General features: G+C 42.7%; 1 protein-coding gene across 1 annotated transcript in view; it reads right to left on the bottom strand.

Annotated features, from left to right (window-relative positions):
* Positions 1-26,799, bottom strand: part of LOC137430346 (uncharacterized) — a 248,047-nt gene that overhangs the window by 161,391 nt on the left and 59,857 nt on the right. Inside the window, exon 2 of the mRNA XM_068121153.2 lies at positions 150-1,067. Within this exon, the coding sequence (XP_067977254.2) occupies positions 150-1,067 (918 nt within the window). The remainder of the gene's footprint in view (positions 1-149; positions 1,068-26,799) is intronic.

Genomic DNA, 26,799 nt, shown 5'->3' with positions numbered 1-26,799 from the left:
CAAAAGGAGAAGTTTTGGAGAGAGGTCAGTGGTTCAAAATGTAAACCCTATCCCTATCCTTGTCCAAAATAGATATAACAACTGCAAATTATTCTGACATTACCTGAACTACTCTCAATAAACACCGTGAAGTATATTTTGCTTCTTACCTTCAAAGTGTGTGTTGCGGTTGTCTGTGGAACGCCGTTGGCGTAACGTATGATGCCGTTCTCCATTTGAAGAGGTTGCAAGGATGTTGTTGTCTGTTGAGTCTTGCGGAGATTGTAGGATGGGAGAGGGTAGTGGGCACAAACTTCGAGACTCCGAATCGGGCTGAACTGGTGTTGATGTGACACCAGAAATGAGGGAGTTTGAAGTTTCTACAGGTATGTAACTTCCACAAACTGGTGATGAGTGCTCAGCCCATAAATATTCATCACTGTTCAGCTGATCGGATCCTCTTTTGTTAACCAAATAACTGTGAGATATAGCAATTTGGCCTACTGTCGGATTGATGGCAGAATAAGTTGATGAATGTTCAAAGGGTGGTGAATGACCTTCATTAGAGTGTGCACAAGTCTGTTTCCTTTGAGAACTTTCTGTGCTTGTATTTGAGTCCTTTAGACCAATGGCAGACTTGTAATTATCCTCAGGGAGAGACACATCAGGTAATGTTTGGTGAGGCGAGCCAACAACTCCGTTACCCATTTGTAATCCATGTCTTAACCTTGGTAATGAGGAACAAACATCAAGAGCAGGGTGCAGTTGATTAATATCGTCAGATTGAGGCAAGAAAGGAATGGTCAAGCTAGTTGAGGTTTTAGGGCTTCCAATGAACATTGAGCTTATATAGGCTTTAGGAAGAGTGGATCTTGACCAATTTCGAGCATTAGGATGTGTGCAATTATCTGAGCTTGTGTCAGGGGTTCTCACGAGGCTGCTGATGTAGTGATGTTTCTCAATTGGCTGCTGCATGCTGGTGAAGGAGTCTGTCGAGTTTGATTCTGGATTAGATGAGGTGCGTGGTTGCAAACTGGACGAGTTGGCCACTTTTCCCGAGTCGTCCATTTCAAAGGAGCGTTGGAGAGCTGAGGGTGATGGATCAGGAGAGAATGTGGAAAAAAAGATTATTGGGCAATATTGACTCGGATGTAATTTGTGCAAATTGCAAAGGTTAAAAATGTATCATGAGATACTGAGTACATATTATAGGAGCAAAACATGAAATCTACAAAGTAAAAAAAGAATGTGTAAAAATGTAGGCATCCAATATAAATGCAAAAATTGTGCTGAAGAACCTGCCACCAACTGTTTCGAAGCGCAGACGTAGTGGGACAGTGGCATTGAAGAGCTGAATTTCAAACAACCCTTTTATACTCGTAATACATGCAATAACTAGAACGGCACTAGGTAGAACGCATACCTCCACGTCCACCAGGCTGAACTGAACAGTTTACGTTTTGTATCCCACTGATAGACCGGATCTGGATTTGGATCTGAACCAAAATCTAATCGGCTTGTTCTTGTCACGTAACTATCTCATCCACCAAGTTTAGTCATAACTCATCCATAACTTTTTTAAATATCATGTTATATAATCACTTTTCACCCGATCTCTCAATGGTGAAGAATCACTTTTAAAAAAAAAATCTCGTATCTGAATCCATATTCAGATCTTCAACAAAATAGAATAGATTCTTCCTTGTCACACACACAACCTGTCCAACAAGTTTCCTCCAAATCCGTCCATAACTTTTTGAGATATCCTGTTCACAGACAAACAAACAAACATACAGACATACAGACAGACAGACAAGCAGACAGACAGACAGACAGGGGTGAAAACATAACCTCCATCCACCTTCGGTGGCGGAGGTAATTATTGGAGATGAAACACAACCAACTGTCCCTTAAGTTTTCCTTCTCGTTATCTTGGTGATTTCTGTTTGCATATCCTTTTATTTCCTTCCTTCTTCATCAATTTATTTCCTTCATCAACGTCTGGTATCCCTATCGTCCATCAAGACTTGGACTGGTTACAATGTTTTAATATGGTATTGTAAAAACAAAAATTGGTGGGGAGGAGTAGTGCCATTTGGGAAGGATATAACAAACACAGACAACATATACACACTTGATTCAACCCATGCCTACTGGATACAAATAATAAGATTATCATCATCCGTTCCCATTCCATACTTTTACACTTGCCATTCACTTCCCATCACACTCACACTTCCCATTCACACTTGCCCACATATCACACACATCTAATCGCAGTCTACTTTCCAATTATTCCCAAACTCATGTACTTCTCTACCCCATTGCTTATCGAGTTATAGGTAGTAGGTTCCTATTCATTTCAATTATAAACCTATCCGTTGTTCCCTCTACAGCAGGGAATTTAGTCATGGCATGACAAACACTGGCTTACTCATTGATTGATACCATAGATTCTTCAACATCAACAACTTAAATGCAGATCTGAAGGTTTGAATCGCCATCTGAAGGACCACTTGCTCTAAGATGCGATCTACCTTGCTGAGTTCACAGGTGAACAAATCCATCACCAGACAGCTCAGAGGTGAGCATACCAGCCAATAAGCTATCCTGTTGTCCCTCAGCCTACAACATGACCTTCCATATAATTATCCTATCCAAGTAATAACCAGGTTTTGCTCTGCCTAACTTCTGAGATATGACAGGTCAGACACATTCAATAGGGTAAGTTGTAGGCCTCTTAATTACCTTCTACTTTTTATACTTTCCTACTTATTGCATTTTTACTCACTTTGGCTTTCCGTAAAACTCCCAGCTATCACTCTAATAAATGAAAAGGTCGAAATGCCACTGTACGTGAGGCATTGTTGCCTTTTTCTGAAAAATCCTTCCCAAGTTTTTCCCTTTTGATCCCTCTAGTAGTCTAGAGTCTAGTTCTTAAAGAATAGCTCTGACTCAGAATAACTATTTGTTTTCCATGTTGTGTACAATTCCCCTATTTTAGTGACTAGCAATGGTACCCGCCCTATGGGCGGGGCTTCAATTGGGAAGCCCAAATGAAAAGGTAAAATATCAGAAATTGAAGGCTTTTTTATTTTAACCGATTCATATAAACATCCGTTGAATCATATCACACGCACATCATCAAAATCGAAACAGTACATGGCTAAACAGTACATGGACGATCACGTACCACGTACGTCTCGCTCACTCTCATGTTGTCCCGATAATGATCCTTCTGCAGGTTCACCGATGGAAACCTTGTTACGACTTTTACTTCCTCTAGACAGTCAAGTTCGCTCATCTTTTCGGTGCACCGGCACGAGCCGAGAACGGCCCGTGCAGGGGCTGATCCGAGGATCTCATCAAACCGTCCGATCGGTAGTAGCGACGGGTGGTGTGTACAAAGGGCAGGGACTTAATCAACGCGAGCTGATGACTCGCGCTTACTGGGAATTCCTCGTTCGTGGGACACTGTCTCAAGCCCCAGTCCCCATCACAGATGGGGCTCAGCGGTTTACCCGAGCCTGACGGCGAAGGGCAAGGTACACGCTGGCCCGTGCAGTGTAGCGCGTGTGCGGCCCCGACATCGAAGGGCATTAAATGTTCATTAAACATTAAACGTTCATTAAACATTAAACGTTCATAAAACATTAAACGTTCATTAAAGGATTACGAAACGAAAAACATTACGAAATTACGTTCACACCGTCACGTCAAACACTACCGTGAACACATACATCGTCACAATGAGAACATCGTCACAATGAACGTTATGCGAACGCGAATGTTATGTGGGAGTCCAAACCTGAGAATGCTGGAGACCAAAGCTGAAATTGGGAAAACGAAATAGCCCATTTTACTCCCGGGGGTCCCAGGATTACCCACCCAAAATATCTTTGCGATCGGTTCAGCAGGTTTTACGGTACCTTCGAACAGACAGACGCACATTTGGTGAATTATAGTAAGATGATCTATATACAGCCGGACCCCGAAATTGGGCGGTCCCAACATTCGTGAGTTTAGCGTATTCGCGGTTGATAAATTGCTGCCCGATTCTACATTTGTGGCCCTGTGTCCCATGTATTTGTGGTTTTTTGCGGGCACAAATTATTTTCCCTACAAGCCACGAGCATACCACATTTCTAAACCATATCTTCCACCAGCCATGTGCAAAGCAGCTGGACATACGCAAAAAAATATCCTCCACGAGCAGGACCTGAATCTACATTTGCGGCCCAGTGCTTGGCATTTTTGTGGTTTTTCACAGGCATATTCACAGTTTTTCATGGGATTTCTGATTTTCCCTTATGAACCAGGAACCGCCAGGAACCTATAACCTATCTCCCTTTTCCCCATTGAAACAATGGCACGACATTCGCGGATTTCCTCGACATTCATGGATTTTCCTCGACATTCACATATTTTTCTCGACATTCGCAGATTTTCCTCTACATTCATGGGATTTCCCTCAACATTCGCCGATTTTCCTAAACATTGGTAGATTTTGCACGATTCAGGAACCGTGGGAACCTATCCCCCATTTTCCCATTGAAACAATGCTCCCACATTCACGGTTCTGACATTCACGTTTTTTCCCAGGAGCATATCCGCCGCGAATGTCGGTGTCGCACTGTTTTTTATTCTTAGGTTATTTGGGGACTCAAACTGTTACCATTGTTGAGTGTGAGAGGTACAAACACTGATCTTCAAACAACACAAGAGCACAATTTTTATTTAAGATATGTGCAAAGTCCTTACTTGGCACACCTGAATTCCGATCCACCTACATGGCTTTCATCTGCAGTTTGATGGAATACTGCTCTACCCTCTGGGCTGGTGCTCCTGCCTGACAGCTTGAGGCCATGAAAATCAAGGCCTTCAATATATTGGAATATCTCACAATGAAGCTGAGTCTATGGGACTATCACTCGTCATCTCCACAGGTCAGCGGTTGCTCTGTCTTCTTCCGCCTCCTTTCAGGTCTTGTGCCCTTTCCGTGCTTTGTCCCCACGCAGTCCAGCAGCATCCTCCTCCAAGTAAAACTGCCAAAATACAGGACCACTGCTCAACTCCACTCATTTATTCATCTTTTTCCCACCCGTGGAACCACCATCCACATTATCTTCAATCTCATTCTTCCCTCCAGATCTTCAAGACAGCTGTTCACGACCGTCTCAAATCATCCGCATCAAAAACCATGATTTTTTCTACACCTGGTAACCCACCCCTTCCCCACCCCTCCCAAATGTTTGGTTATGTATCTATCTTGTCCACCTCGCATTCTCCCCTACCCCTCATCGTTACCACTATCCCTTATTTGTCCATCTCCATCTATTTTCTCCTTCGACTCTGCTATTGGCATTTCCCCCTTCTCTTTCTGCTGTTCCTTTTGTTATGTTGCCTCCTGATCTGTCCTGTGTTCTTGTTCTTCCACATGCCTTGACAATGTACACCAAAATAATGTTCTATCACATTTGTTTGGTTTTTTTTGTATGCAGGATCGAGGCTCGTGAAAGAGCAAACATTAGTCACACAAAAAGTCAAACCGACACAAAAAAAACACAAAATAAGGGGAGCGGTAGACAAGATTGGGAGAGAGGGGGAAGGACACAAACACAACATTTGAGAGCAGGGACATCGAGAGAACTGTGGGCTTTGGGGGAGGTGAGAGAGGTATAAAACATATGGACACTGCAAGGACTTCCAGGAAGGAAGTTGGAATTTCAAAAAAGTGGATCTGGGGTGAATTAGCGGGGGAAGAAAAAATCAAGGTTTTGGATGGGGGAGGATAAGAGATGGTGATAAACAGCTGTTTTAAAGACCTGGAGGGAGGAGTGGGATTGAAGGGAGTGGGGGAGTTTGTTCCAGAGGTGGGAGAAAAGGGGAATGAAAGAGTGAAGGTGAGCAGAGAGCCTAGATTTTGGCAGTTTAACCATAAGAGGGTTGCTGGCAGATCTTGTGCGGCCTGTAGGAATATTTGGGGGACAGAGCACAGAGAGCTGGGGAAGCAAGGCCGGAGAGGAGTCGGTAGAAGACTGAAAGACCACCAACCTGCCTGCGGTGAGTGAGTGCAAGGCCCTCAGAGTTAGCTTCATCGCAGGAGATTCCAATGATTCTGAACGCTTTGGTTTCAACAGCGTGAAGCCGAGCTAGGTGTGAGGCAGGAGCACCGGCCTAGAGGGGGGAACAGTATTCCATTGAGCTGCGGATTAAAGCCTTGTATGTGGTGAGGAGCTCAGGTGTGCCAAGGAAGGACTTTGCACGATGGAGGATGCCCAGTCCGCAACTGGCTTTGGAGGCCAGCTTGGAAATGTGGTTTTCCCAAGAAAGATCATGGCAGATAGTGAGACCCAAAAGCTTGAGCGACAGAACTTCTTGAAGAGGATTGTTGAGAAAGTAGATGAGAGGGTTTTCCAGTCGGTCTTTTCGGAGAGACATAGAAAGAGTGTGAGATTTGTCAGGATTGAAAGACATGTTACACTTGTTTGACCAGTCTGTGATTTTGTCCAGGTCTGCAGAGAGTGAGGAGGCTGCAGACTGCCGATCTGAGGGATGAGGAATGGAGCGGCAGAGAGTGGAGTCATCAGCAAAGAGATAGAGAGGATTTTCCAGAGAGTTGGAGAGATCATTGATGAAGACCAGAAAAAGTCCAGGGCCCAGAACACTACCTTGGGGAACTCCAGCCAGAACAGGAAGGGGAGATGAGAGAAATCCATTCAGGTCCACACGTTGACTACGACCAGAGAGGAAGTCCGCAAGCCATGCGTGGAGATTTCCATGGATACCATAGGAGGAGAGTCTGGTGAGCAGAGCGGGGTGCCAGCCCGTATCAAAGGCACGTGATATGTCAAGGGAGACAGCTCTGATTTCCTGTTTGGCATTGAGGACCTCCATCCATTGTTGAGCCAGCAGAAACAACATGTCCAGAGTAGAATGACCTGGTCTGAATCCATATTGATGATCGGAGATCAAGCCATTAGAGAAGATGAAGGATTTGATATCTGAAGCAATGATGGATTCCATGACTTTGCTGATAATTGGGAGTAGGCTGATTGGTCTGTAGTTGCCAGGTCTGATTGTGCAGCTATTTTGTGTAAAGTGGTAATGTTTGCTGATTTCCAAGATGCTGGCAGATGACCTTGAGCAAAAGAGAGGGTGAAAAGAACAGAGAAAGGGTGAGCGGCAGAGCAGGATTTTAGGACCCGTGGGCTGATGCTGTCTGGTCCAGTTGCAGAATCAGAGTCGAGGTTTCACAAAAACTTTTCCACCTTGTCAGGAGAGAAGGTCACAGAGTCCAGGAGCAGTTGGGTTCGACTGGGTAAGGTGGGAACATAGAAAGATTGGTTTGGGACACAATATTTTGAGGCAAACACAGAGTTGAGGCATTTGGCTTTGTCACGTGCGGTGTCAACTGTGTAGCCATTTGTGGTAAGGGAGGGGATGGAGGGGTAACAAACACCAGAAACGGATTTGACCAGACGCCACCAAGATTTGGAGGAAGGAGACAGGTTTGAGAGTTCATTCTTGAGTGTGGAGAGATAGTGCTTCCTGGCACTCCTGAGGATAGACACACACTTGTTCCGAGCTTGGTGGAAGGAACTGAGATTGCCTTCAGTTGGATTTGCCTTCCAAGAGGCAACGGCAAGTTGTTTCAGGGCAAATGCCTCACCACAAGAGTGGCCGCACATGCAGAGCATGGTTCATTGGTTCAGTGTACCATGGATGGGAGGAAGGGTAAGACAACTGAAGACGAGATGGGATAAATCTGTGCATGAGAGAGAGCAGTTTGCTTTTGAGGAATTCCCAGGAAGAATTGATGTCAGAGGCAGTAGAGATGGGAGACCAGTCCAGATGATTGATGGCTCCTTGCAGACCGTGCCAGTCGGTCTGAGTGAAATGCCAGACTCGTCGACGCTGAAGAGGCTCTCTGAGAATGGCCAGATGTCCACTTTAACAAGCACATGATCAGAAGAACCGATTGGAGCAGAAGAAGAGCAGCAGACATTTGCAGGGACGTTTGTCATAACCAAGTCTAGACGAGAGGATACTCCATTGACTGAAAGCCGGGTCGGGAAATTGACAGATTGTGTCAGTCCCAGTGAGTCGCAGAAGTCCTTTGCTGAGCCATGGCTGGTGAGAGGAACCCACACCCAGCCAGCTGGCATGATGACAGTTGAAGTCGCCACATATGAGGAAGAGAGAGTTGGGATGAGTTGATAGAAGTTGGTCCATGTTGTCAGACAGCGAAATGTAAATGGAGTCATCACTGTTTGGAGGACGGTACAGAACACATATGAACAAAAGGTGGGAGCGGAGAGGAAGCCATAGCCAGAGGTACTCCTGGGGGTGGGGTGGAGAGAGGGCAGTGCAAGGAGAGTGAGGAAGAGAGTTTTTGATAAAGATAGCAACCCCACCACCAGGACGAGGCTCAGGTCTATCATACCGGAGGAGGGAGTAACCAGGAAGAGATATTAAGGAATCAGAGACATCAGAAGGAGGAAAGTTTCTGTTAAGCAGATCAAGTCTGGATTGTCAGAAGCAACCTGAATCGAGAGATCAATCAGGTTTGATTCAGGCAAAAGTTTGATTCAGGCAAATCAGGCGAAGGCCCCAGATGTTTGAGGTCCATACCATTAATGAGGAGAGAGTGGAAGCATCGGGTGCAGGACAGGGGAGGGGAGGGTAGGGTCAGATGAAGGATGGGAGTGGGGAGGTAGGGAGAGCAGTTGATAGTGTGTCAGAGATTACAGAAGAGTTACAAGAAAGGGAAGGATGAGGAGGACGAAAGGTTTGATGGTGATGGGATGAGGCACAGTGAGGGGTTGTTTGAGGGGGGGGGGGGCAGAGGAAAGTCGAAGGTTGTGGGAGGTGGAGGTATAAGATAGAAGGGAGACGAAGTGGGGAGGAGGCAGCTTTCATGAGGAGGGGGGAGGGGGGAGAATTGGAGAGGGATGGTAGGGAAGGAGATTTGAAGGGGAGGGGTTGGGGGGAGTTTAGGAGGTGAGGGGCAAGGGGGGAGATTTGGAGGGGAGGGGTTAAGGGGGGAGTTTAGAAAGTGGATGATTAATGAAAGACGAACATTTATAACAATTTGGATTTATTGTGATTTTCAAGTTAGCGATCCGTTTAATAACGATGGAGAAGGGGTGGAATGAATGTGAATTTAGAGCATGTTGTGAGGAAGAATTATAAGAGATTCAATTTTTTTTTGAAGTAAAATGAGTGGAAGAGGAAATTGAAAAGAGCCTTTTAAATAGGAAGAAAAACAGCGTGTTGTAATGTACCACTGAATAAAACACTGCAGGGGAAAGTTTAAACATATTTAAACAGAACCGTGAAGAACAATCTTATATTCACAAAATACCAACGGGGAGAGGGCCTGGAGGGACAACCACGTGTCATTTGAATCGGGCAAAAGGTGGAAGGCAAGGAGATAATGGGGGCGGGGCGAGACAGCGCATGTGGACAGAAGCACACGATGAGACAACAGCACACGTGGTGAAAGGGAAATAAATGTTGTTGTTTTTTTGGGGGGAGGGAGGGGGATTTCAAACGTTAGACAAAGAGTAGATGTTCGGGGAAGTTCGGGGGAGAAGGGAAAAATCTAAGAACCAAGCAAAAACAGCGAAGGAAGGAACTTAAGTTAACAAAATTTGACGGGGGAAACCTCAGGCTACACGGCCGCACACACGGAGCAAACAGAAAACGATTAATTTATTACGAGTTACAGGAAATTCAAACAAAAACGAAATAGAAACAAACAATAACGCATCGATGATAAAATAACGAGTGGAAATTTGACAAACACACGAATGGAAAAATAACTTAACTTTGGATGCCGGGAGAGAACAAAAGTCGCCACCTGATCGAGAAACCGGAAGCGGAACATCGTCAATGAACATATCATAGTCAATGAACATAGTCATTCTGATTTCTATTTTTTTTTTTTTCAAATAGTTTGAACTACCCTAATTAAGTTAAACTTTCCAACTCGCATCCTGAATGTTTGTTGCCTTCTGTGAGATCACCCTGCTCTGTCTGGTAAATAGGCTTTGTAAAACTGGCTACCGGTACCTTCTATTATAAGTTTCATGTAAAATAGTCTGCAAATATGCCAAAGCCAACTGGGTTCAGATGCTGCGATCTCTTTTTACCTTGTTCCAGTCTGTTATCCTCTGCATTTTTTTTTTTTTTTTTTTTTGTATACTGAATCGAGGCTCGTGAAAGAGCTAACATTTATTTCACAAACAAATCAACCAGACAAACAAAATATATAAAAAGAGGGAGCGGAAGACAAGATGGGGAGAGAAGGGGAAGCACACAAACACAACATTTGAGAGCAGGGAGAAGTATGGGAGGGAGAGGGCTTGGGGGGAGGAGGCGTGGGAATGGGGGGGGGGGGGGGGAGAGGTATAAAACACAAGGAGACCAAGGACTTCCAGGACAGAAGTTGGTATTTCAAAAAAAAAGTGTAGGATTTTGGGTATATATATATATTGTAACGGATTTGAGAATCCTGTCTTTGTAAATATGACCCTCTCGTAAATAGTTCTTGTAAATACCTCCATTTGTGGTAAAGGTCAAAGGTCGTCCCCTTAGCTAGTCCATGTACAAGCACGTAGCCAATCATAGAACCTCTCTATAGTTATTTCTTTATTCTATGTGAGTTTAAGGCTCTGTTTCCCATTAATTGACTCTGCATTGCACCAAATGAAATAAAATAGGTCCCCTTCAAGGATTGCATTTCCCAGCCAAACTCTCCCTCTCTGTGCAAAACCGCTTGACAAGCGTGGGGTGCGCGCCCTCTCAACTGGCCCTGGTTTGGAAGCGGCGTTCGCCGCCATTGTGAATATGTGCTCCGTGCTCTGTTTGGACAAGAAGGGCGGGGTCGCCGAGAAGAGACAAGCCCATGGCGTGCCACGGGGACGGGGCTGTTCAGCTCCATGCCCAAGTAAGGCTACAAGCCCGTGGCTCGCCACGGGGGGCGGGGCTGTTCAGCTCCATACCCAAATAAGGTAACAAGACCGTGGCATTGCAATATAAGGCCACAAAACAGAGCACGGGGGCGGTACCCAAACGGCCGAGGGCGTGTCACGCCCCCGCTTGAGATATGCCTGCGACAATCGCGAGAGGAGGGTACATGCTACTGGGCTGGTACGAGAGGCTGGTACGAGAAGCTGGTACGTGCTGCTGAACTGGTACGAGAGCGGGGTGCGTGCTGCTGAGCTGGGTTCGAGGCTGGAGCTGGGTTCGAGGTACTGGAGAGGAGAATCCCAGTGTTACCGACAGAGAGAGAGAGAGAGAGTCGTGGGTCGGAACGGAACCTCGCCAGATGAACGAACCTCCTGCCATTCCTGTCATCATCCCCGTGTAAGTCTGACTGTCGTCTGTCCTTTGTGTTGTCTGGGATTTATAAGTTAAGCTTGTTTAAGGAATTGCTCTGTGTCCTTCTGCTCCTTCCATTTCCCTGTAAATTACATTTCTTATCTTTTCTTATCTTTGATTGTGGTTGTGTAAATAATTAATAAATATCTGTTCTTCCTACCTTCGTCTTCTTCTTCATGCTCGTCCGATCGTCCCTGTCTTTTACCCATTGAACACCTGTGGCACGCTTTGGCCAACACTCAGAATCGGGTTTAGTCTTTGTTAATGGCTCGAACGTCGTGTTGCTAAAACCGCTCGGCAACGAGAACATCTAAAACCGGGGTTCGAGCGGTACTTGTCTCCCTGTTCTGTGGAGGGACGGATAAAGGTATTCGGGATAAACCCTGGACCCATAACCCTGATCCGTTCCATCCCGCAGGAGAGCGTTACAAGTACCAGGAGCGGAGACGGTCAGCTTAACAAGACAAGGGGCTAACCACCTCTTGCTAAGGGGGAGAGCCGTACTTCGTATCCGTAACAATATATATACAGACTTGGCATTTAATATGGAATTTTTTTTTTCCTTGACTTGGGTTTACTTTCTTAACTCAGTATATCAATCTAGTGAGTTTCTGTTACACTTTGGTGATTTATTTGTTAAAAGAACCATGTCACTGATTGTCTGTCGCAGCAAGAAGTCAACAACAGGATTATATCACAGGTGGCGTGGCAAAATGTACGGACAGGTGCATTTGATGATTGGCTTCACAGTCGGGTATACAAGGGTTGTTGCGTTCTGTATTAGTGGAAAACAACTGATGCACGTCTCCAAAAGGTATTGCCGCTTCCTCTGGAGATGGTCCGTCAACTCGACAATGCTGTTTGTCATGGAGTTGTGGCTTTACGAAATTACGGCATGAAACAGCGTGCTATTGCTCGGCAGTATGGCATCACTCAAGGTCAGGTGTCAAAGATCCTGAAACGAAATGCTCAGAGGGGTGTCTCGACTCCAATAACGAGGCCAGGACGTCCCCGCAGAACCACAAGGAGGGATGATCGCCAGCTGCACTGGTTAGTCCGCAATGGCTGTACCAAGTCAGCTAATCGGCTTAGGGCTGAGTGGCAGCAACTGACAAATGTGCCTGTATCCAGAAGGCTAGTCAACCAACGACTGGTTCAAGCAGGCTATCGTGCCAGGCGTCCCCTGAGAAAGCCACGCCTGACCAGACAACACCGCCAGCGCCGATTGCAGTGGGCCAGAGAGCACCGTCAATGGCAGCCAGGACACTGGAATCACGTGATCTTCAGTGACGAGTCTAGATTTCTGGTCTATCGTCAAGATGGTCACGTCCGAGTGTGCAGACAAGTGCATGAAGCCTACAACAAAGATTGTATAGTGCCAAGAGTCCAAGCTGGAGGTGGTGGGGTGACCGTTTGGGCTGCTTTTCATGCAGGGGACAAAACTGACCTGGTTGTTCTGAATGGAAACCTGAACCAGTTGAAGTACAGGGCCATTCTGGAAGAAACATTGCTTCCATTTGCTCGTGCAGCCTTTCGAGGAAACTTTGTCTTCCAAGATGACAATGCACGGCCTCATCGTGCTCGCATGATCAAACACTTTCTTGCTGACCGTGGTGTAGAGCATATGGAGTGGCCTGCCATGTCCCCGGATATGAATCCGATAGAGAACTTGTGGGCAGAATTAACGCGTCAAATCGACCACTTGGACCAGCAGCCTACCTCTGTGTGTGAATTGCAGCAGGCTATTGTCACTGCATGGCAAGCGATTCCTGTCCAAACCTTGGCAAATCTCATGAACAGCATGCCTCAACGTGTACGTGCTCTCTTGAATGCTCGTGGGGGTTACACGAAGTACTGAACTGTAATTTTACTGTCCGTAATCCCAGTCGTAATTTAACTTTTGTTTTTGTTGTAAAAAATTTTTGGCTAATGTGCAAAATAAAGAGATACTTCTGGAAAACGTACAGAAGTTTAACACAGTACTGTCCATGAATTGAGTTCGATATCAGTTTACATCACTTTCAAGGATCAATTTATTTGTTTCGAAATGTCAAATGTGGTTTTTGTTTCTTTTAAAGGTCACATTAACAAAATCTAGAATAATCTCAACATAATTCCAATGAACTTTTGGTTCGAAGACATCTTCAAAAGTAAATTCACCCCCACAAAAAAAATATTCCATATTAAATGCCAAGTCTGTATATGTGTGTGTGTGTGTGTGTGTGTGTGTGTGTGTGTGTGTGTGTGTGTGTGTGTGTGTGTGTGTGTGTGTGTGTGTGTGTGTGTGTGTGTGTGTGTGTGTGAGATCAGGACTAATTCCACAATCACTTGCTTTCTTGTCTTTGCTAATCCCAACCTGCTATAAAAGCAAGTGCTTGAGCATTTCATGCCAAAGAACGAGATTTCTTTGTTTTGGCAGCAAATTACTGTAGTGTGTGTGTGTGTGTGTGTGTGTGTGTGTGTGTGTGTGACGTGTGTATGACGTGTGTGTCGCTGCTAGCCATCTCCACACGCTGATTTCAGAAGGTGGAATGCAGCCCTCCCAGGTCTCAATGTATCCACCCTTGTGTGTGTGTGTGTGTGTGTGTGTGTGTGTGTGTGTGTGTGTGTGTTGCATGTTTGTATGTGTGTGTGTTAGGGTGGTCCAAAAAACATCGATCTCTCCGATTTTGATGCTCTATTGGATTATTGTTAGAAATGGTCTAAAACATTCACCCACCAAATATACACAAAGAATTAAGTTAAGCACCCCCCCCGTTTTTTTACAACCTCGCACATTACAAGTTTGTTGTCGTCAAAACAGTGTAATATACCCATGATATTGCTATATTTTCTGGAGAAGTGATATTATGGTCACATAAAAACATAACAATGATGCCGTTTTCAATATTTTATTCTGAATAATTTAAGGTGAAATTTTTTGGGAATTTTAGGCATATTTTCACCTCAATTTAAGTATGGAGCTATAGGTCCATCACGGACAGTGTGGATGACGTTTATGTTTTCTAACGTACAGTCATTGTTCTGAGAAGACCTCTAGCGATCTTTGCGTCAATAACGTGTGTAGGACCCACGTGATCGGATGGAGCAAGGTGCTGTGACAACCATCCCCTGGCCTGCGTACAGTCCTGACCTGAACCCCCTCGAGCACGTTTGGGACATGTTGGGACGACAAATTGCGAAGATGGTCCCTCCAATAGCCAATCTGGATGAATTGGAACGTGCATTACATCGGGAATGGAACAACCTGCCACAGCAACGCATACGACGGCTTACAGGGTCTATGAGACGTAGGGTTGAGTCAGTGATCCGATCACGTGGGTCCTACACACGTTATTGACGCAAAGATCGCTAGAGGTCTTCTCAGAACAATGACTGTACGTTAGAAAACATAAACGTCATCCACACTGTCCGTGATGGACCTATAGCTCCATACTTAAATTGAGGTGAAAATATGCCTAAAATTCCCAAAAAATTTCACCTTAAATTATTCAGAATAAAATATTGAAAACGGCATGATTGTTATGTTTTTATGTGACCATAATATCACTTCTCCAGAAAATATAGCAATATCATGGGTATATTACACTGTTTTGACGACAACAAACTTGTAATGTGCGAGGTTGTAAAAAAACGGGGGGGTGCTTAACTTAATTCTTTGTGTATAGTTTCGCTCAATTCCATCTCGAAACTCATACACACTTCAATTGAAATATGGCGTTTTTCACCAAATTTGGCTAAATGAGAACAATCCAATAGCAACCTAGGTGGAAAAAGTACATGCACTTTAGTACAAAAAGTACATGTACTAAGCCATTTTGTGGTTCATGACTTTTTGCATGCGCTTGCGCCTGTGAGTGTGAAATCATCATGGTCGAAACATGTTTGACAATGCTTGAAACATGTTTGAAACATGTTCATACATGTCTGACTCATGTTTCGACCATGAGGACTTCACAGGGGTATGTACCATCAATGACATTATTTAGGAAAAAATATTTCTAAAGTCTTTGTAAGCCTCTCAACATGGACGATTTTCATTAAAATTGACCAAAATGACAAATTTATATGTTGAGTGTGTATGAGTTTATAGATGACTCAGATGCAAAATATTTTTTGGGTGAATGATTCAGACCATTTCTAACAATAATCCAATAGAGCATCAAAATCCAGATAAAAAAGTGATTTTTTTGCATTTTTGGACCACCCTAATGTGTGTGTGCATGCATATATGTGTATGTGTGTGTGCATGCATATATGTGTATGTGTGTGTAAGTTGTTGTTGTTGGCTGCTATCTCACATGGCTGGGTTTCAGGAGATGGAACTGAGATCTACCAAGTTTCAAATTATCCGTGTGTGTGTGTGTGTGTGTGTGTGTGTGTGTGTGTGTGTGTGTGTGTGTGTGTGCGCACACACGCATGTGGGTGTGTGCGTGCTGTGGGTGTGTGCGTGCACACACAATGCGACATGCTACCGTCTAATCTCAATTCGGCTTCTTTTGGCATGCAAGTGTGATAAATAAGTAAGAATGTTGAGAAGAGCTAAAACCTACGAGTTGGAGAGGGAAGAGGAATGCTAAAGGGAGGAAAGGAACTAAAACAAAATAGTCATCAGAAAGATTTCAAGTGTCAATGTAAAAGTTTTATGGGGCACATTTTTGGCAAAGGGTTATGGAATGGTGGATTTACTTATTTTACTCCTCTATAAATTGTGATTCAAACTCTTCTATGAAATAAACCTTCTTCCTTGAAGGTGAAAAGTGCAGACTGGGATGATGATGATGATGATGATGATGATGATGATGATGATGAGGATGAGGATAGGAGAGATTTACAAGCCTGATTGTTTCTTCTGAAAAAGTACCTGTGGATAGAGGAATAAGAGGTTAGAAAGGTTACTTTGGGTAGTCAGACAAAAATAATAATCCAGTGCCATTTGTGCTCAATATCTGCATGAAACTACTTCAGGGTTACTCTACATTGTTTGATTCAAATGCAGAGATAATGACAGAAGATTTACACAATTTTTCTTTTGGATACCAAGTCAAGGCTCATCAAAAAGCATGAAGGTAACATGAAGTAGGAAGGAAAGGCAATGCACAAACAGTGGGACACCAGGTAGACGTAGCAAGCAAGGGAACAAATTCTGAAAGAAGAGAGGAGAGGAGTAAGGTGAGCAGTAATTATGGATTTTGTGAGTTTAACAAGGAGGTGCTTTCTGGAAGAACATGTGTAAGCTTCAAGAAGTGGGGAAGGTCAAATGGTTGAATAGACCAGAAGGAACAAGACAGGAACAGAGGCAGTAAAGAAAAAGAGGCCGCAGATCTGTCTGTGGTGGGAGAGCAGTCAACCTTATGTTTTAGGTTATTTGTGGGAGATGTCAATGATGTTGGAAGCTTTGGATTCCACAGCAAGAAAGAGAGAACAGTGAAAAGCAGGAGCACCAGGCCATAGGGGAGAGCAGTAGTCCTTTGAGCTATGAGCGTGAGAAGTTGTCGGTTGTGAGAGGTTCAGATCTTACAAGGAAGGACTTTGAATGATGAAGAATGCCCAGTCTATGGCTTGGCTTTGAGTGCAGTTTGGATACATGGTTTGTCCAGGAGAGTTTGGGTCTTATGACGTGGTATAGAAGCTCAACGACTCAACCTCTTCCAGTGGCTTTTAGTGGAAATTTGTTGGTGGGTTTAAGAGATGATCCTTCAGCAAGAGAAAGAGTGAGAGTATGAGAGTTTCCCAGATTCTATTTTTCAAACCAGCTTCTGATGCTTTCCAGATCAGCAGAGATGGAGCATTCATCTGCTGACATCCTGTTGTTCGGATCGGGTACAATACGGCATAAAGTGTAGTCATCTTCAAAGAGGAAAAGATGGCTATCCAAGGTATAAGAAAGAACATTGAAGGATACGAGGAACACGACTGGGCACAAGCCTCTGCCTTGGGGAACTCCAGTCTTTATTATAGGAGAGGAGATGGTAGAATTCCTTGCATTGAGGAAGTTGGTGTTTTGGGAATAAAGGTGAATTTGGAGGCTACAGGCAGAGAGATTGGCAAGTAAAGTGTGGTGCACAACTGTCTTAAATGTCCTAAAAATGCCCAGAGAGACTACCCCTGCCTCATGTTTAAGATTGATGGCTTCCATCCATTTCCAGAAAGAAGCAGCAGCATATTCAAAGTTGAGTTACCAGAATGGAGTCCAAACTAATCAGAAAAAGGTTGTTTGAGAAGAGGAAAGACTTGTTGTCAGTTGCTATTATTGATGCTATTATTTTTGCAGATGAGCAGACCTGAAGGTGAAAAATCATCAATTTCCATTAAATCAAATCATCGATCATCAATACGGCTCTTGGTCTCTTTCTCTTTCTTTCTTTCTTTCTTTCTCTCTCTCTCTCTCTCTCTCTCTCTCTCTCTCTCTCTCTCTCTCTCTCTCTCTCTCTCTCTCTCTCTCTCTCTCTCTCTCTCTCTCTCTAAAAATCTAACTCTAACTCTAACTCTGTCGTGGCCCTGACTTCGTGAAGGCAGGAGTACACCATCCTGGATGTGGGGGATCTCTGGGTCGCTCCTCGGTGATCGAACAGCTGACTCTGTGCCACAGGCTTGTTCGTGAGAACTGTCTGGGAGTACACAATAAAAATAGGACCACGGGTCCTGAAGCTCACCTGGATCAGGAGCAACAGTCACTCAAGACCACCTCAGACCCTGATATTTTTAATTCCGTGAACAAATTTTGGTACATCATGGGTGATGAAGGTTGTGATCAAGTTTCATTGAAATTGTATGTGTAGTTTTGGTGAAGCGAGCAAATACCTATTTTGGGAGTCAAAACCCCCACAGTCGACCCCCTATAATGAGTGCAGATTTTGATGTAGTCAATAAACCTTGTTTAGGCATCAGATATGAAGCTTGTGCCCAAATTTCATCAAAATTGTGTGTTTGGTTCAAGCGATAATGACTGAAGTGTTTACAGACTCACTCACTGACTGACTGACTGACGTGCGGACATTGCTCGATTGCATAACCTCACCGGACTAAAGTCCAGTTGATATACATATATACGTATTCCAGCAGCCAAATGCATGGACAGACACACAGGCATGGGATCAGTGTTATGTTGTTAGATGTCAGGTGAAAATTTTACCATGTTCATGAGGGAGTAAGGTGGTTGGGCACAGTTGATCACTGCTTATTTCAATATCTTCTAAGGCAGGTTACTATCTTTGAGCCTAAATCCTCACATCCCGTTTTATATGCTGTCTCTGAATCATTCATTGCATTTATATATGTGCAACTTGTATGACTTCATATTATTATTATTTTATTTCAATACTTTACTTTGTACTATGTCTAACTTATCCTCTATTATAGACACTAGTAGGGTACCCAATAGGTGATCTTGTTCCAAGCGTGCAACATGTTCTTCTGACACATCCCTTATTGTGCAGTGTATAGGCAACAGACCGCTGCCTCAATCGCTCCCGAAAATTAAAAAAATAACCCAGGTTACGTACATGAAGCAAAACATGCCTACTGCTTTTGTACATATATAATACATTATGGTTATATAGCTCGGATAATTCCAAATGCGCTGGGCCATACAAGCTGACACCAGAGACGTGAAGCCTATGAGGCCTATACGTACTGTCGCCTTTACAAGGCAATTGATGCTTATCAGCTTCAACATTTCGATATTTGATTATCTTTTTAATATCCGGTTAGGTTGTTTTACACTGAAGAGAAAACTTATAGGGAGCGCATGGCTATTGCGAATATTACACCTCCAAAGATGTGTTAGGTTTTCCATAGCACCAAAATGGCAGCCGTATGATTTGTTTTTTTGAGGTTACATTTGTGGGTGGCATCAGGCCTGCTTGGTTCAACCAATGGGTTTAGAGCAGATATTCAAACACTTGCTCCATTATTTATAGATTACACGTCAAGACACAAATTCATTGAGCTATGGATTATCCCTGGAGCTCGATTTACACTGTTCAACTGAAAAAATGTTCAACAGAAAGAGATTACTGTAACGTTTCATTTGCAGCATGTTTTTTTTCTTTAAACGAAAACCCAATAATGTTGTAAAAACAAGACACAAAACAAGAAATGCTGATGATTTTATCAAATATAATTAATTGGGAATTGTGGCAATGTGAAAATGTCCTGAAGCTCTGAAATCATCGTGTGTTCAGATTAAAAGAAAAATTAAGAAATAAAAAACAACTATTCTTAGAAAAAATACTACTAACCCTAACCCTAACCCTTCGTTAAGGATTCATGAAAATATTAACCACGTTACTTTTTTTTTTTTGGGAGAAAATAATATTTTGATTTTGTCTCTTGGAAAACATTTTTCATCAGCTCTCAGCAGTGACTGCCTGATGCACAGTATAAAAAAAGGACAACCAGGAAGAGTGAAAGGCCACACGGGCAATCAAGCATGCGTTGCATTTCCATCCCAGCATTCCTGCATACCAAGGATCGTGCTTTTGAGATAAACAAGAACATGGATGGGGAAAAGCAGCATAATTAGATATGTATCGAGTATAACAGATTTTCAAAAGATGAGAAACAATCTGGGGGAGGAAGGAAGGAGATGGAGACAGCCATACACTTATTTGCTGGAGCAAATGTGGAATGTTTAAACAGAAGAATAACACCAGATGGAGAAAAACTGAAACAGATTAAACCTTCCGTTAACATCCCTTGAAACACTTTCCGACATGTACCCATTATGTTTCAATCCAACAATCTTCAGTCATGTGCACCAATCGAAGTATGATTTGGCTGTTAAGGAATGAAGTCAATAACTTCCATCAGGCTAAACTGTCTGTGTCTAACTCCAGACCCAGCTCACAGATATAACTTCATGCATTGTAACAGCTTGAGAAGTGAAGTGCTTCCACCATTTTCCAATTTATCTTGATCCTCTCCTCTTCTTCTTCTTTTGAACTGAATGGTTGTATTCTTTGGGAATATGTCAAAACTTTTAATGACTGAACTGCAAGGACATTGGATTAGGGGAAAACTTTGGGTAATACGGACGGACATTTTTGGAATATGGATTCCATGAAAATACTTTCATTTTGAGTCCAGTGAATTATGGGATTTATAGGGCAATTGTAGAATGTATAGACATCTATATCATGGCAGGTCGGAATTACGAAAGTTATTAAAGGGTCTGCACTATTACCAAGTTATACCGTACAGATAAGGAAAGTAATTGCCATCATTCCAGAGTCACACTATGATCCCAACATCCCGATGGAAGGATCTACAGGGCATGCAGCTTGTAATCTGTGTGTCATCTCATTAAAGGATATATCAGGAATAAAAGTGAAGATAAATGTCCAATTTGTATAACAGCAAAATTAATAATCAGTGATATCAGATTGTAATGAGAATTCAATGGAAAGATGATTTAGAGACAAACATATCTGTTTGTATAGGTCATTATCCAAGAACTACGTGCAATAATCCCCCCATTCCCTTGCACTCATAAAAGGCAGTGTACAATATAGCCAAGGAATTACAAGACTTTTCAAACCTGGATAGCTTCTTCTGCCTTTTAGGACTAAAAAAAAAAAAAAAAAAAACCTTTAGAGGCCATTTTTCCCCGCAAAGCGGAGGTTGGCCTTTTTCGGGCACCGTGGTTGTTGTTGTTTTTGTTGGTCCCCTTTTTGAAGCAATGTTTTACGGCCGGATGCCCTTCCTGCCGCCAACCCTTTTTGTCGCCTTTTACGACAAACAGGGAATTACCAGTGAACTGGAACTCTGCCTTTTAGGACTGATTTAGTGAAATGTTTGAGTTAAATAACTTAAGATAACAATAGCAGTGGTGGCAGAGGCAATGATAGCGACAAGAAGAACAAACTTTTTACAACCATTTTCACCCTTTTTCAGGGGCTTTGGTCTCATGATGGCATTCATCCAGACAGATCTATCCATTGGATCAGCTTCGTGCCAACCCAAACATTCCATATCTTTCTTGACATTTTCAATCCATGTCTTTTTAGGACGTCCTCTTGGCTTTCTTCCTTCTACCACGAGCTGTATCAAGTTACATAGGTTAAGCTTTCCAAAACAAAATCATTAATGCAATCACAAAAAAATGGGTTGAGAGGCAATTTTGTCTACTCGTTTGTCTCCCTTACAATTCAGCTATTCAAGATGGCTGTCGTCTACGCATTAAAGATGTTGAGGGTCATTCCTAATCACACCTGGCTGTCCGCTTGCCATGACAATATTTGTCAAACTAGTTGTTGCTGCTCATAAGTACCTTCTTATTTCCCCATTATCCCTTGTCAGGTTTTGTTCCACACCCACTATGAAAACTTTCACAAGTATTATCGAGGACACCTCTTCGCGGTGCTTGTACCCCCCACCCCTCACTCCATCCTCCCCCAACGCAAGTCGGGGGCCAAATCTTCCCCGCTGCCCGGATTCGTCAAGGCAGCGTGGTCACGGTCAGAGTGCCAATTGGTCCCCATGGACCAGCCCTTTCCCCCTTGTCTGTTTGTCTCTTTGTCTCTTTGTCTCTCTCTCTCTCTCTCTCTCTCTCTCTCTCTCTCTCTCTCTCTCTCTTCTCTTTCTCTTTCTCTTTCTCTTTCTCTTTCTCTTTCTCTTTCTCTTTCTCTTTCTCTTTCTCTTTCTCTTTCTCTTTCTCTTTCTCTTTCTTTCTTTCTTTCTTTCTCTTTCTTTCTTTCTTTCTTTCTCTCTCTTTCTCTCTCCTTCTCTTTCTATAAATCTGTTGTGGCCCTGACTTCGTGAAGACGGGTGTACACCATCCTGGATGTGGGGGATCTCTGCGTCACTCCTGGGTCTATACAACAACAACAACAACTTCCATAAGTCATGATTATCTAAACATTTCCATAGAAGATGATGTTTGCATTTCTAAACTTCACATTTGTTACCTTCCTCAGTGTGGACATCAAAACATTGAGAGCAACTGTTGCTCAAGTCTCCGCCCTGATAACATGGTGAAATTTATTGTTTTTCCTCATTTGTACCTTCCTCCCCTCCCCAGGCATTTATACCTTCCTCCCTTCATTTCTCAGGTTAGTCATGAACAGGTAAGTCAACTTAATCCGAAACAAGCAAGGATTATGAAGACGCATAAACACTGCTTTCTAATCTGCTTTGTTTTGCCTTGGTTTTTTTTTTTTTACCAAAGCTTGCTTGATGGACACAATATGCTGTTTATCAAGTCAGCAAAGAAAACAGTTACAAGTCAGAGGAAATTATAGTTTAGATTGTTAAAATCACCTCCTAACCCCTACTCCCAACTATCTTACTATTTAATACACATAATAATCATTGAACAGTTGACTTCCGTGAAGTTTTTCCTGTTTGCATCCTAAGATCCTAAACGTTGTTTTTGTGATGATAATCCACTACGATTCAAGAACATCTAAGATTAATGTCTGAAATATATTCCAACTGCGGCAAATGGAAAAAAAAAAAGATTACAATGTTCCATCTTGGACAACCTTTCTCCATTCGTTGTGGGCAACGTTTCACCGTAGTTTGTTTTTGTGTAAATCTGCCAAAGAAAACTTCATACTCGTTACTTTCACTTCTTTGTTCTGATAGCGACTTAAATTTTTATCGATATTTAATCTTTTAAAAATTTTAATCGATATTTATCTATAATTAACTTAATGAATTAATCATAATTAATTAATTAATCTTGATCTTTATAATTTTTATCGATATTTATTTCGATATTAAATTTTTAGCGATAACGATTTTTTTTTCTTCAAGTCATGAATAATCTTCTATAAGCGAAAAATACAAGACTCATTGCAAAGCGAACATGCCACATAAGAGTATAATCAATAGCCGTCAGTATCGACTATCGAAATATTACAAGCCCAAAAAGTTTCATAGGGGCGAAGCAAAATAGAAGCAAATCAAAAACAAGAAACAAAACAAAGAGCAGAGATTGCAAACCCTTGCCAGGATGTATTTTCAGTGATTTTTGAGGCTTTTGTGTTAAAAGAAATATGGCGACCGAAGCACGTGACCGATGACATTCTCATTATTATTTTTTTCTCCACTAATTTATTTCTAGATTATGCTCAATAAATTTCATCTTGATCGGATGAAGTTTTGTACTTGTCGAATTATGACGTCATAATGGAGGCACATATGACATCATCATTCACAGAGGTTATTCCTCATGGAGAGTTCTTTACAATGAGCCATGTCTCAATTTTTTCTATGCAGTGCTTTTGGAGATATAGAGGTGTAAAGTTTTCGGTTTTTCCAAGATGGCGACCGAACCACCTGACCTATGACGTCATAATTATGTTAAAAAATTACACAGGTGGAGTTGTACGTATCGTGAAAAATTCCTGTCAATCAGACCAACGGTTGCAGAGAAAATTATATTTATTCTGTGCGGACAAAGACAAACAAACGGACTCAAATGCAATACGCTCTCCTCAGGCAAGGGCAACTAGAACAACACTCAGTAGAGAGCATACCTCCGCTTGGTTGGCCATATCACTCAATGGTGAAGAATCACTTATCCATTTTTACTAGCTGGATCCGGATCCGGATCTTCACTAAAATAGAATTGATTCTTCCTTGTCAGATACTCAACCAATCCACCAAGTTTCGTTCAAATCCGTCCATAACTTTTTGAGATATTCCACAATGTATCATTTTTGGCCCCAACTCTCAATGGTGAAGAATCACTTGTAAATTAAATAATTCTCAAATCCGAATCCATATTCAGATCTTCAACAAAATCGAATCTATTTGTCCTTGTCAGACACCCAACTTGTCCACCAAGTTTCGTCCAAATCCGTCCATAACCTTTTGAGATATCCCGCTATGTATCGTTTTTGGCCCTATCTCCCAATAGTGAAGAATCATACATACGCTACATCTCCGCCAAGTTTCGTCCGAATTCGTCCCCAACTTTTTGAGATATCTTGTTCACAAACAAACGGGCAGACAGGGGTGAAAACATCTCCACCCACCTTTGCTGGTGAAGGTAGCAAGCTGTATATCTTTTTCTTTTCTTTTTTTTTTTACATCTGCAACAATGTAGAACACTGGACAGGAAAAATGTACGAGTTGGAGAAGGGAGGATTGGTCGTCTCATGGGAAGTATGTAGGAAAGGTCAACAAGACATTGCTAAAACCATAGCGGAGGAAGTGCTCCAGCCATCCCTTTTCAACTTGGACATTGATCACATTACAGCAGAAGAAGCATGTGTTTCCTGCTATGACGCATGTGTTGAAATTGAGGATGGGAGTGAGCGAGACCATTATGAAATTACAACATTCATAATTAATTCAGTAAATATTGCAATTTCTGAACTTTTAGCCCCTTGAAATTTAGACAACGGGTTGCACAGTTGATGATTGCCTGCCAATGCCATCCGTTGTGAAAGAGCACCTTGGAGAAAATTAATTTTTGATGGACGAGGTGATTAATTAATGATGTCCTGCACTGGCTCTGTGATCGTCCTAAAAACTACAACGAAGGCACGTAGTCGTTCCCACTCACGTGGGACGAGTGCGTGTCCAAAGCTTGAGAATACCTTGAAAAGCAATTCAGGTATCGTTGTAATATTGCATGCAAAGTTTGCATCAAGAACAAGCAAAACTCCAGGTCAACTCTTACATCCTCGTGCACGGACATAGTGGAGTCCTCGATGGTACCACCAATGCCCATCACTAATACCCATCATCAATGTCCATCACCAATGCCCATCATCAATGCCCATCACCAATGCCCATCACCAATCCCAATGCCCATCACCAATGCCCATCACCAATGCCCATCATCAATGCCCATCACCAAAGGATCATGCAGATCAACAGGTCTTTATTTCATGAACATGCAGTCACCATGCCATGGGTGGAAAAGCCATGAGAAGTATAATAATGTACTCTTTTTTTTGAGTTTGTATAAAAAGACAAGTCTTGATGGAGATTTAAATTTTTTTATCTTTTTCTTACAGAAGATGATCAACTTGTGTTTAAGGAATTGTTGACAGATAGGAAGTGGTGAAAAGTTTTGATTTTGGACAAACGTGAAACTGCCTACATCCAAACTAGAAAACATTCATCAAAGCAGATAAAACTAGAATAGCAGTCGGTAGGCCGGATCTGGATTCGGACCTGAACAAAATCGAATCGGCTTGTTCTTTACGCCAAACAAACTCATCCACCACCAACAACAACAACAACAACAACAACAACATGCATTTTAAGGCCATTTTCCCTGCTAGAGCGGGGGTTAGCCTTGCGGTCCCCATGACAATCTTCTCCATTTTGCCCTATTTTCTGCATCTCTCCTTGTTAACCCCCTTGCCCGCATTTCTTCTTCCACCATCTTTAGCCAAGTCTTTCTCGGTCTTCTCCGTCCTCTACTTCCTTCTACATCAATTTCCATCACTCTTCTCAACCAGTCACTTTCATCCTTCCTCAACACATGACCAAACTATCTCAACCTGTTCCTCTTCACAGCATCAATCACAGGCAATATTCCCATCATCTTTCGCAATTCATCATTTGTCTTCCTCTCTCTCGACGATACTCCGCACATCCATCGAACCATTCGCATTTCCACCCTTTCCAGCCTTCGTTGCTGCTCTACGTTCATTACCCATGTCTCGCTCCCATAAATCATAACACTTCTCACACATGCAGCATACACCTTTCCCTTCAGCTTCAGCGACACTCTCCTCCTCATCAGCACGCCACATCCAAAGTTTTGTCATCCACCAAGTTTTGTCATAATCCGTCCATAACTTTTTTTGCCTCCGCTAACAAAGTCGCCGGATGCATTATGTTTTCGGGTTGTCCGTCCTTCCGTCCATCCGGGCTAAACCTCGTTTTTCTCAGCAACCACTAGTCCGATTGAGACGAAACTTTCAGGGTAGGAGTGACACCCATGCAGAAAGGTTTTATGATAATTGTGATGTCACAGGTCACGTGTTATGGCAGCCATCTTGGATTAAAAGCCAATAATTAAAAAATTATTTCTCAGAAATCGCTGAATGGAAAAATTTGAAACTTGGCACATTGTCAAGTACTCCCAATGGGGAACAAAAGCATGATAATGATGACATCATAGGTGAAGTGGTATACCAGCCAAAAATGTTTTAATCGAATTCCTTATCCTAAAAATCTGAAATTGCATGCACATGATCTATGACCCATTTGTTTTGAAATATTACATTTATGACATCATAGGTCACATGGTTTGGCAGCCATAGTGGATTGAAGGAAAATATTAAATAATCATATCTCTGAAACCACTCACCCTATTGATGTGAAATTTTACACATCATTTAACAGATTTAACAGAATAACACACATTTAACATCATCATCTAAACGGTATTTAACAGCACTGTTGCATATGTGGCACGCCACGTGAAAAGGGGGCTTATGGGTGTTTTATGAAAAGGGG

This window comes from Myxine glutinosa, chromosome 1 (assembly GCF_964187855.1).
Source record: "Myxine glutinosa chromosome 1, kmMyxGlut1.1, whole genome shotgun sequence".
Taxonomy (NCBI): domain Eukaryota; kingdom Metazoa; phylum Chordata; class Myxini; order Myxiniformes; family Myxinidae; genus Myxine; species Myxine glutinosa.
This window is presented reverse-complemented; position numbering and strand designations above follow the sequence as displayed.